Source organism: Lolium rigidum, chromosome 4 (assembly GCF_022539505.1).
Source record: "Lolium rigidum isolate FL_2022 chromosome 4, APGP_CSIRO_Lrig_0.1, whole genome shotgun sequence".
In the NCBI taxonomy this organism is placed as follows: Eukaryota; Viridiplantae; Streptophyta; class Magnoliopsida; order Poales; family Poaceae; genus Lolium; species Lolium rigidum.
In genome coordinates, this window is record NC_061511.1 from 194,460,635 (window position 1) to 194,473,115 (window position 12,481).

Consider the following 12,481-nt stretch of genomic DNA (forward strand, 5'->3'; position numbering starts at 1 on the left):
ACAATTCGATAACATGGAATTCCTAAAAATAAATGAAATAATAAGAACCCAAAGAACAACAAGAATTTTTTTAATCTTATTTTTAGGAGGTTATTTCTTTAATCTTAAATTATTGAGACTTAAATACTAACTAAAAGGTATTTTTCTTTATTATTTAAATACATAAAACAAAGAATATAATAAAAACTATTAAATTAGATTAGGAAGTTGCTTGCTAATTTTAATCAAATATTTAACAATTTATGGAACTATTTATTTTTAGTCAAATGGATGTTTTATTTTAAATAGTTACTTAAAACAGAATTTAAAATAATAGTAAAATAGCTATTAAGTTAACAAATATTTTTTACCAATTATTCCATGATTTTTAATAAAGGCATATTAATACATTATCAAGATTTATAAGTCCTAGATAAATATTAAATCAATTCTTTTAAGTCCGTGAAACCTAATGAATATTTTTTAATACTCTCTGTGTTTCTAGACATCCATTGTTTCCAGGTGTATTACGACACCTACAAATTCGACAATGGGTATGAAAATGCCAAAAGGACTCAAAAGTTCAAACCATGCCCCACCAGCTACGTATCGGGGTCATCCCCATGTCACCCTATGGCGAACCGAGATAACATGTTTGATCCAGCAGACCCTGAGCGAGCACCTCATGCCCAAGCTCTAGAAGTCGTCACCGGTGAGCCATCTTCATGGTAGAGATCTGCATAATCCTTGCTAGGTCTGCTGTTGACGCCGCCACGGCACCAGACATCTGAAAGTGCATGGAGCCCCCATTTGTGGTTTTGATAATTAATGATAATTCATATGGACTAATATTTACACTGATTTATGTTTCTAGGATTTGACCATAGTCAATGCTTGAACCATATGTTGGCTTCAAGGTTGAAATAAGAAGATAAAGTGATTACCAAGGCATTAATAAAGAGTGATCCGAAGTTTGGTCATGGGAGAAGATTGAGCCTATGGCATGTATGTCTTGAAGAAGAGCTTTGAGTGATCTCTCATGTGTGTCTTCAAGACATCAACAAGATGAACAAAAAAGAAATAGCGTGCAAGTTCATGTTGATCCATCTAGAAGAGATCATATATATACTTGAAGCTTGCCATCCATATGGTGATCATGGATATGTAAAGATGCACCGAAGTAGAGTCTCTCCCATAGTGGAGTATGGGGAAGCAATCCACGAGACTCCATCATGCAAGCACCATAAAAAGGCGTCACTTCTTGTTGCAGTCAAGATCTTCATCATCTAGCTTAAGTTGGATGCACAAAGTTAAGGTTTAATCTCGACATAATTTCTTTCTTACCGAGTCTCGTGGTGTAGTTGGGAGACCGATTTATAGGATAGTTGGTTGTACTATCAAGAGGGCTCTTGACTGAGTAACTTGATCGTATCGTTTGGAGAGAACTTAAACCTTTACATCCTTGCATCATCTTGTTATTTGGCTCTTATCCATATGGTGTTTTAGAGCTTTTTCTTATTCTCATGACAAACTCTATTTCATTGAAAACGGCGTTTTTGATGTTGGAGTTTTTTCCGCTTTTATTGAGAGGTTCCACCTCTAAATTTATACAAAAATCTCCCCCAATTGGTCTATGCCCCACGCTTGGTCGACCGGAGCCAGGCTGGTACCTTGCCGGTGGTACCGGGCCATCTGCCTCGGTCATACTAGGACACCCAAGCCGGTAATACTGGGTCGACCCTGGTCGCTCCCTCTGCTTTGGCCGCGGCTGGACACCGCACGCGAGCGATTGTATCGTGCACCCTAGGCCGGTACTACCGGTCCTTTTCCCAGCCGAAACTAGCCCAACGAACGAAAATTCTGGCCAAACTTTTTAAGACTTTCTTCCTTCTTTTTTGTTAGCTCAGCTTCCCCACTTCTCTCTCCACCAGTGTTGACCTTTTGAGATATTCCTTTCTCCTTAGACCCTCCATGATTCTTGCACCTATTTGAGGGATATAGAGAGGAGATCTAGATATTTAATCCCACCAATGAAAATCCCTCTTTGTGAGGGAATTCTTAGATTTAGTTCTTGGAGAAATGTGGTGCTCTCCTCCTTTGTTCTTTCTCTCTTATTTTCCCAATACATTTTATAGCTTTGGTGGAGTTTGAGAGCAAGAGACTTGTCATTTCATTTAGTGCATTGGTTTGAGTTCTCCACGGTGATACGTGGAGGCGAAAATTCATGAGTGTATCTCTTCAGGAGCTTGTTCACGGAGCTTGTTCCTCTTGGGTCTTTGAACCCTAGACAGCTTAGTGATCTTAGTGGTGTTCTGGGCCTGCAATTAAGTTGTCGCGATTCCTCAAGTGTGAGACGTTTGTGGCTCTATCTCGGGAGCCTCCCATTAAGTTGTTGAGATTGCCCCAAGTTTGTACGGGTTTGTGAACGCCCTCAAGGATCCCTTAGTAGATCGAGGTATTCCCTTTTGGTGGGAAGGATCGAGGATAATCCGTGAGGCCTTCGTGGCGTTTGGGGTGCTTTGTCCTCCACACGGGTACAATGGAGAGTAGCACTTGAAGAGTATGAAATTCAGGATACATCGTCGTCTCCGTGCACCTAGGTTATCTCTATACTCGAGCTCTTTACTTATGCACTTTACTTTGTGATAGCCTTCATGCTTGAAGTTTTATATCTTGCTATCACATAGTTGTTTGTCTTGCTTGACATAAGTTGTTGGTGCATATAGGTGAACCCTAGCTTTAGAGTTTTGTGCTTGACAAATTAAACGCTAGTTTTATTCTGCATTTTTTTTTGCCATTATCATAATTTTTTTAAACACCTAGTCATCCCCTCTATGTGGAATCTGTGTCCTTTCAACAACGTCTCCACCTTGCGCGGCTCCATTGTGTGTCACGTCTGTTATGGAGACTCCGCTACGACATGCCACCAAGACCCGTTGTCGTCGACGCGGTAGATGCAAAACCGCTCCACCTATTGCCTCCTCCATCTAGCACCCAAAATGATGCCCACGAGAGGGAGAACGACACCGAAAGCGCCGCCATTGTCTGATCGGAAGACCCAGATCTAGGGTTTCCCCGGAGCAACCTTAGCAAGAAGATGCCTGCTGCAACACCGATGCATTCAACAAGGTAGCGACGCTGAAGACGTCGACATGCCATCGCTCGCCATGGCCGAAGCCGACTTAGTTTTCACCGGCAGCGTCACCTTCCTAGTCCCGCCATTGGATGGAATGCCAGCACGCTGACCGCCCGTAGAGCCTAGTCCGGGCCAAGCCCAAGTTGGATGTACTCTACCGACATACAAAATATCAACCCAAAATAGCTTATATTTTGGTCTTAGCAAAAATGACAAAAATCTGACAAATTCAGGAGGTTTGTTGTACTGTTGACTACTTTAGATGTCAGATTTTATCAATTTTGTGCAGCCCAAAATGTTATGTATCTGAATATGGGACTCTTTCGTGTTGGTAGATTACATTATTTCCTATATCTACATTCTTTGATCTAAATTTTTAAAAACTCCAAATCGCCGTTTTCTAACCGTTCAAAAAAGCCCTCCAGGTTACTCGTGACCCGCTCGCTGCCCTAAACACCTTTTTTTTTTTGCGAATCCCTGAACACTTTATCTGAAAGTTCCATGTCAAACATAAATTCCCAGCTCTGCTATCCAGCCGTGAAGCATCCGGCGCGAGACGTGACCCTGTTTATCCCCGAGTAGAAAGGCAAAGCAAGGCACGCAAAGCGTCTGCTCCACTTCAAAGTTCAAACCGCATGTCTGGATATGCCAATCGGGCGGGGGTGAGATTGAGCAACTGGGATCGCCCCTTTGTGTGGACTCTCGTCTCTCGATCGACTGCCTGTCATGCGCGCCAAAGCGTCGATTTTGACAAAATTAACCTAAATCTATAAAGATCTCACAAAATAACCTGGTGTTGAAAAGATTTTACAAAATAACATTTTACTTGGCTCCGCACAAGACAGAGTCATGCTCAGTAGCACGGCTCCGTCTCAGGTGGAGCCAAGCTAAGAAGCACGACGCCGTCGCAGGCGGAGCCAAACTCAATAGCACGGCTCCGTCCCCGGTGGAGCCAAGCTCAGAAGCACAACGCCATTCCAGGCGGAGCCAAGCTAAGTAGCACGGCTCGGTCCCAGGTGGAGCCAAGATCCTTAGCCGTTTTCTAAAAACAATTGGGAGTGATTCATGCACCTAATGAGGACCAAGTTTATTGAACTCAACAAAGAGGTTTGCATCATCTTGAACCACCACCAAGTGATACTCATGACAATTATTTTCTATTTTATGCTTATTTCCGTTTAGATGGCTATGTGTGCAAAATTTTCACCGACGGGCGCGTGAAACCCGTCAGGAGTAAGACGCTCTGCTGACAGTACTTATTAGGCGCATGTGAGAAATTTTGTAGTGCCTTTGGATCCTCTTCGGGTTATTATACTGACGATTGGTTAATAAACGTCCCTCAGTTCGTTGTTATTTCCTAGAGAACCTGGACCCTCTTCCGGTTTGTGGTTGTGAGCTACAACCTGATGCTTGTTGGTACTAGATCGCACCTAGGAAACCAAACTGTTGAGGAAGCACATTGTAAAGAGAAATAGACTAATAGAATAAATAAAATATATAGCAAGGATAAATAGACAAATTATACTTCATGATAAAAAGCATCTCAAGCTACCGAGGAAGCATATTGCAAAGATAAATAGAATATACAGCATGGGTAGATGACAAAATCTATGACAAGTTATATTTCATGATAAACGATAGTTTATATGTTAACAAATTGATAAAACCCTATAAAATACAAAACATATACTATATCTTCCATCACTCTACTCTATCACCATAATGATGATAGAGAGGACATGTATGACGACGACATCGGAGATACGAACCACACCGAGATCACACTCTATGTTGATGTGTCACCTGGTTCAAAAGAGTAATGTCAAGGAACAGTTAAGAACAAATTGAAAAGACCGAAACTTGTTATGGTACATCTTCTAATTTGCACACGTAACCATCCAAATGAAAATAAACATAAAATATAAAATAACTATATTGAGTATCCCTTGGTGGCGGTCCGAGATAATGCAAACCTCTCTGTTAGGTTAAATAACCTTTGGTCATCTCTAGGTGCATGAACCACTCCCAATTATTGTCGAAAAACGGCTAAGGACCTTGGCTCCGCCTGGGATGGAGCCGTACTACTGAGCTTGGCTCCGCCTGGGACGGAGCCGTGCTACTTAGCTTGGCTCCGTCTGGGACGGCGTTGTGCTTCTGATCTTGGCTCCACCCGGGATAGAGCCGTGCTATTGAGTTTGGCTCCACCTGGGACGGCGCCGTGCTTATCAGCTTGGCTCCACCTAAAACGGAGCTGTGGTACTGAGCATGGCTCCATCTGGTGCGGAGCCAAACAAAAGGTTATTTTGTGAAAAAAAATTGAAACCAGGTTATTTTGTGAGATCTTTCCAGATTTAGGTTAATTTTGTCAAAATGGACCGCCAAAGCCAACCTGATCTACATCCTCTTCTTCCGGGGCAGAACAGGTTGCCGAATCGCGCTCTACGCGCCGCGTTGTCATACGTTGACATGTGATGGACGAGGACGGTAGCGCACATTTGGCTCCTTTGAGTGCTTGTAGCCATCGCTAAGTGATCTAAAGATTTTTACTAATTTCTATTGTTTTAGATTTTCTCTTACTGCTGTTAAGGATTATGAATAAATCGATGTAATTTTTGAAAAAAATAAAATGAAACGAAGATCGGCAAGCAGAAAGAAGCAGGGACGGACAGAGAGGAATGGTTCATGCCGAGCGTGCGTGCGCGCGCGTTTGATAGATAGAAATAGGCGGCGCTCCACCAGTAATGGAGAGATGGATCGAGTCCGTTCCAAGTTTCGAACGGTGTTCCTGCTGCCGTCATTGCCTCTAGCAGCCTTAGGACCTCCATCCCCATCCACAACACACACGTAGGGCACACCGTTCGAATCAAACAAAATAAGCTTTTGCCCCTTTGTAAATAATAAAGCCACGTACTGCTAAATCGATACAAGATAGTGAGAAAGACATCTTACAAAGCAGACTAAAAATAAAAACAAAAAAGGATAGCAGACGCCACACCCTTCAAGATACAACCGGCACGACCAATTAAAGTTGAGACCAAGCTTCCTTATGAAGCCACCAGACATCGTCTTCTTATACCCACCAAGTTGTTGACGGGAAGGGCCGCATGCCCTCCCGCTATGGGCCGTGGACCGCCAATCCTGCCAGCATACAACAGGTACCAGGAATGAAGACCCCAATATCACATGTAAAAGAAGAGGCCACTGAGTCCGCCCGGGATCGAAGAGCACCAAGAAAGGATCTGAGCATGCCGCCGATAACAACGAGGGCCGGCCAAAGGTATCCAAGCTCCACGATGACACCCCCAAAAGGGTGACGATGCTAGGCGCCGCCACCATCAAGATTGAGAACGGTCAAAGATTTCCACACATAGCTCTATCACAGGGAGCGACAACAACGGTTGCTCCCAAGAGGGCCACGACACCCTCGGGCGTCATCATCGTTGGCGCCAAAGCGTTGGGATTTCGCCCAAAATCAAATCTCACCACACCAAGGACCCATGAGCATCATGTCGTCAACAAACAAACCCTCCGAGACATGATATGGGAGCTGCCCCTCCCAAAGCACCACCGACACCGGGAACATGCACACGCACTCAACGTCATCCCCGATCGTGCAACATCCAGGGCCCCCCCCCCCCCGACATCCAAGCTCATACCATCAACCAACAAAAACCTCGAACCAGAGCAGCAGTGAGGGCAAAGAGTGTCAGAGACCGAACCGAGGACAGAGCGCAAGCCAACTTGGCACACGGTGGCTGCCAACCGAAGGCCCGCCTTGCGCCGGTATGGCCTCTGCCAACGCCCGCAAACGAGGCTCGCCAGGCCTAGATCTCGGCCGCCTGGCGCAGATCGGGCCTAGACGTGGCCGGTGCCGTCCAACTGTCGCGCCGCCAGTGGTCGACGTCGTCCCAGCCATTCCCACTCGTCTCTGCCGCCATCACAGCTACTAGGCTGACCCCCACCGCCGGATGATGGAGTCGAGCCTGCGCCGCCCGAGACCAGCCTCCGCCTATATACTGTCTATTGCAGCCTATATACTGTAAAAAAAACATATGTTTGAGGGATAATTATTTTACTATAAAGTTTACGACTATATGACTTTTGTGTATAAATTTGAAGCACTAAAATGCGGGAGTTATTTATTTTCGTTGTCAATTGAGCTAAAAAAAATAGTACATAAACGAATGGGATTTGCTAGTTCTTAGCTAGCTGAAAGCTAATTTCGTGCTCAGTTAAGTTTTACACCATTTAATTTGCATCTTAATTTGTGCTAGGTATGAGTTGAAAAATAAGTTGCAACTGAAATTCAATGAGATCATCTAACTAAGAAAGAAATTAGTTCTCGGTCAGCCACGCCCTAAACAAATAGCTGGTCGAATATGCAACCGGATGAGAGGGGGAAGTGGTCAAAACTATTTCTTATCGTGGTTTTAGTTTAAACTAAAATGACGACAAGTTTTATAAAACGGAGGTAAAAAAAAAAAAGGTAAAAGCGAGGATCCTTGTGAAAGGTTTGAGTGAAGCGGGTGGAACCGCAATTTCCTCCAAGCAGAACGTCGCAAATTTGCAGAGGAAGCTTTCCACGTACTCATTCCATGGCGCACAGCTGGTCCAGCCGCCACCAAGACGCGCACGCCACGGCTATATATGCACACACCCTCATCAGCCTCTCGTGGTAGTAGTACAGTCCAAGCAGCACCGCTCGCTTCCTCCTCTCGCCCGCCTCCACATTAACTTCCCAACAAACCAGCCGCCCGCCCGCCCGCCTTGACTCCCCCGCATCCTCATCCTCTGCAGCCATGGCGCCGGCACAGCACCTGCGGTGGGCCGTGCTCGCGGCGCTGCTGCTTTCGACGACGACCATGTGCGGCGCGGTGGCTGCGCAGCACGTTTCTGTGCCACCTTCCACGGCCCCGGCGGCGGCGCCTGCCCCGGCCGCGGCGATGGACGCGGCGTGCCTGAACTCGCTGCTCAACATGTCCGACTGCCTGCCGTACGTGCAGGCGGGCAGCGCGACGGCGCGCCCGGACGCGGCGTGCTGCCCGGAGCTGGCCGGGATGGTGGGGTCCAACCCGCTCTGCCTCTGCGAGCTCCTCTCCGGCGCCGCCGACTCCTACGGCATCGCCGTCGACTACTCCCGCGCGCTCGCGCTCCCGGGCGTCTGCCGCGTCGAAACCCCGCCCGTCAGCACATGCGCAGGTAAACTCATAAGCTACCAGTAGTTTCAAACACTTCTGATATCTGATTTGATTTAGCATCTTTTCTGAGATAGTTTCAAACTTTTTCTGCAGCATTCGGGTACAATGTGCGCGGCCTTGCCCCGTCCGCGGCGCCCATGGCCGGGTCTCCGGCGCCCGGCCCCTCCGGCGACAGCCCGCAGTTCCCCGGTAAGCGCCGCGCGCGACATAGAACTTCAGTTGAGACCTTCAGTTTAATCTTCTCTACACAAGATCAAGAACAAGGATTCGTGATTCATAGGAGTACAAGACACTCGTGACGGTAGCTAAGCTAAAAACCAAGAAAAACAGAAGCAATGCTATGACAATATTGCTACAGAAACATTCAATATGCTCGTACATTCGTACTGAAAACATACACAGTCGATTGAAGCAGTTGATGCTGCCATGCCGTCTAGGTTCGTTCACGTGCTTGTAACGTACTACTACTACTGTGCACAACCATGGACCCAATCGTAGTAGCAGTAGGTGTGTACAGTTATTCATCCTGACGAGCTTAACAGAATGTCATCAATCTCACGCAGGTACTGCGCCGTTACCCTCGCCGCCGGCGCCGCGCAGCCACGCCGACCACCGCTCCACCGCCTCTGGCAACATCATCACCCTCGCCGTCACCTACGCCTTCGCCACGGCGATGATAATCTAGAGGCGCCCACGGCCAGATTGTTCGCTGAGGATTTCTTCACCGCCGTAGGCATATGCGTAGTAGAATGGTTCTGGTATATGTGTGCATATATACCTGTCATTTCCCGGCTGATATGTGATCTGATTTGTCGCTCATAAGTTCCCTCGTGATGTAACTTGACCGCTGGATTCCCAGACTCTGTATGTAAGACACGCATTCCGTCCTCATCTCATTCACGTGACGCCGAGCCGTCTCACTCTGGGAAAAACAAACACCACCAGCTCCGACGGTTGTGATCTTGGCGAATTCGTCGCATGAACTATGCGTGCTCGGTATCCTCCGTCCGGCTGGCATAGGCTAATTTTTTTCATCTGCAAAACATACACTACTGGTATGTTTAGTTTTGATATAGCACACGGTTCTTCCTTTACAGCACACCAAGATCCTTCCTTTTTAGTCTGCTAACATTGAGAAATTCAATTCGGCACCCGAATGCATGCTTCCACCATCTAAAAAACATATCTTTAATAAACATATTTTTAATTGTCAACAAGTTCCTTAGAAAGCCAATACTTTTTTGATCGATGAAAAAGACAAAACTTGTATCACAAAAAAGCTTACTTTTATCAGCAATTTTTGTCTTTTTTGCACCGCCCAAATGGCAAGTCGATTTTATGGAAAACTTTGCGCTTTTGGAGTTTTTAATATTTCTGAATTTGGGATAAGAAAGTGCGGTACAGCACATTACAGCAATGTAAGCTATGAATTCAGAGGCGGTTGTAGCTCGTAACATTCTGAATTTGGGATAAGAAAGTGCGGTACACCACATTCGTACTCCGTGTACGTAACAGCAATGTAAGCAATGAATTCAGAGGCGGTTGTGGGTTGGAGCACTTTGCCATGAATGAAAACTGTCCGTGATCGAGCCATTCAATTCGATCGATCCCGTGCAACCTTCTCTCCAGTCTCCATCTCTCGCCCTTCTTCTCCAGCATCATCACATCACTGCCAAATGCCACAAGATTCCGTGCATATGAATGACTCAGTTCGTTGCACAAAAATGAGCATACAACGAAATGATTTGGAAAGGCTTGCTAAATTTCAGGGAAGATATACAGCAATAGTGTTAGCGTATGTATTAGCGTGTATAGTAGTTCTATTTGCTTTTGTACCCTTATTGTATTGTACTCTAACTCTTGGCCTTTGGCCCATTATATAAACACCTGGAACCCCACGTATTACCGTGAGAGGCTTCCCCCAAACCCTAGCAACCTTTCTACATGGTATCAGATTGATCTCTTCCGATCCAAAACCCTAGCCGCCGCCCTAGTCCATCTAGCCGCCGCCGGCCTCACCTTCCGCTGCACCCCACGATGGCCCTCAACTCCACCTCCCGGCGCCATCGTGTCCACCACCGCGGGCGCTGTGTCTCCCGCCGGTGCTGCCCGCTCCGTCTCGCCCGTCGTCCTCTCCTTTGACGGCCGGGAACTACACCAAGTGGGCGATCTACCTCCGCGCCTCGCTCGGCCGTCGCCGGCCTCATCGGCCACATCGACGGCACCACTCGGGCCGCTCCTACCGACGGGCGCATGGATGGCGGAGGACTACACCGTGCTCAACCATCCGCACGCGGCCATTGACGAGGACGTCGCCGACATGGTCCTCGCCGGCAACCGGACCGCCCCGCCGGCTACGGGCGGCCATCTACGAGCTCTTCTGCGCCAACAAGGCCGGCAAGGCGATCTACCTCGACAACGACTTTCGCCGAGCTGGTCCGGGGCACGTCCTCCATCACCGAGTCTGCCGCCGCCGAAGCAACTCTCCGACGCCCTCGCCGGACAACGACTCCCCGGTCTCGGCCCGCGCGCTCGTCCTCAACACTCGCGCGGCCTCGGGCCTCGGTTCTCCTCCGCGGCTATCGTGATCTCCATGACGGACCCGCTGCCCACTTTCATCCGTGTTCGGAGCATGCTCCTCATGGAGGAGATGCAACGAGCCAACGCGGCCGCTAACGCGCCTCCACCGCCCTCGTCGCCCGGGCCATGCGGCCGGCGCCTTCTACACCACCGTGCACGGGCACCGCCTCGTCAAGGCGGGTCGTCCAACTACGGCCGGTCTCGCAAAGGCAAGAAGAAGACCGCCACCACCCAGGCCGTCGCGCCCAACCGCGCGCCCACCCCGCGCCTACGGGCCCCCGGTTCTGCATCTCCCCGGCGGCCGGACGGTGGCGCCCTCCTACGGGCGCGCGGCATCCTCGGCCCCCGTCCTCGAGGCCTACACCACCATCAACGCGCCCATGTTCCGAGTCCGCGCCCTCGACCTCGACATCGCCATCGCCTGCACTGGGACAATGCCGGCCTCATTGCTGCCCTCAACTCGCGCGTACCGAGCGGGGTGGGCCGGGTCATGGACTGCGGCGCCACGTCTCACATGACGAACGACGAGGGTAACATCCAGGTTCTCCGCCCTCTATCCTCTCCACACTTTGTCACATTGTTGGGAACGGTACCTGCTGTACCAATCTCCTCCTATGGCTCTACCTCTTTTCGCTCTCCTTCTGGTCATGTGTTTAAACTCAACCATGTTCTCCTTGTCCCACGTTTAATTCGCAATCTCCTATCTATTCGCAAATTTACTCGTGACAATTCATGTTCGTTGAGTTTGACTCTCTTGGTTTTTACTGAAGGACACGAAGACTCGTCGTGTGATCCTTCGACTGCAATAGTGAAGGGGATCTCTACACGTTTCTCGGCACCCCTCGTCGAGCACCACCCACCACCGCCATGCTTGGTCTCCACCAACGCCGATCTACGGCACCAAAGACTTGGTCACCCTGGTCGCGATGCTATGTCGACGCTCCGAGTCTTTCTTTTATCAAGTGTAATAAGCTGCGGCGGCCTCATGTCTGTCATGCTTGTCGGCTCGGCAAACATGTGCGCTTTCGTTTAGCTCGTCTACTTCGCGTCTAGTACCAAGTTTGAGTTGATACATTGTGATTTGTGGACATCACCAATTATTAGTAATTCTGGTTTTCGATATTACCTTGTTATTATCGATGATTACTCTCACTTTTACTTGGTCTTTTCCGCTACGCCAAAAATCTAGCGTCTCCGGCACTCTTGCTAAATTTTTCGCCTATGTACGCACTCGGTTTGGTACCACCATCCGTTCCATGCAAACGGACAACGGCACCGAGTTCTCGAACTGCGTCGTTGATGATCTTCTTGCACAACACGGCACCACTCTCCGTATGTCGTGCCCTTACACTTCTCAACAAAATGGCAAGGCTGAGCGTGCCATTCGTACCATCAACGATACAATGCGCACAATCATGTTTCATGCTCACATGCCTGAGAGTTTTTGGGCTGAAGCTCTTGCGGCCGCGACCTTTCTCCTTAATCGCCGTCCTTGCACGGCTATTAGGTCACTGATTCCGTACACACGTCTCTATGGTCGTTCTCCCAAATATGACTCGTTGCGTGTCTTCGGATGTCTATGCTATCC

The 12,481-nt window shown here is 48.3% G+C and overlaps 1 protein-coding gene across 1 annotated transcript; it reads left to right on the forward strand.

The window, feature by feature from the left end:
- Nucleotides 1–8,001: 8,001 nt before the first annotated feature.
- On the forward strand, nucleotides 8,002–8,998 carry LOC124647987 (non-specific lipid transfer protein GPI-anchored 2-like). Its single transcript, XM_047187824.1, has 3 exons — nucleotides 8,002–8,314; nucleotides 8,407–8,502; nucleotides 8,877–8,998. The coding sequence occupies exons 1-3, from the start codon at nucleotides 8,059–8,061 to the stop codon at nucleotides 8,996–8,998; spliced, it is 474 nt and encodes a 157-aa protein (XP_047043780.1). The 5' UTR covers nucleotides 8,002–8,058.
- The last annotated feature ends 3,483 nt before the right edge of the window (nucleotides 8,999–12,481 follow it).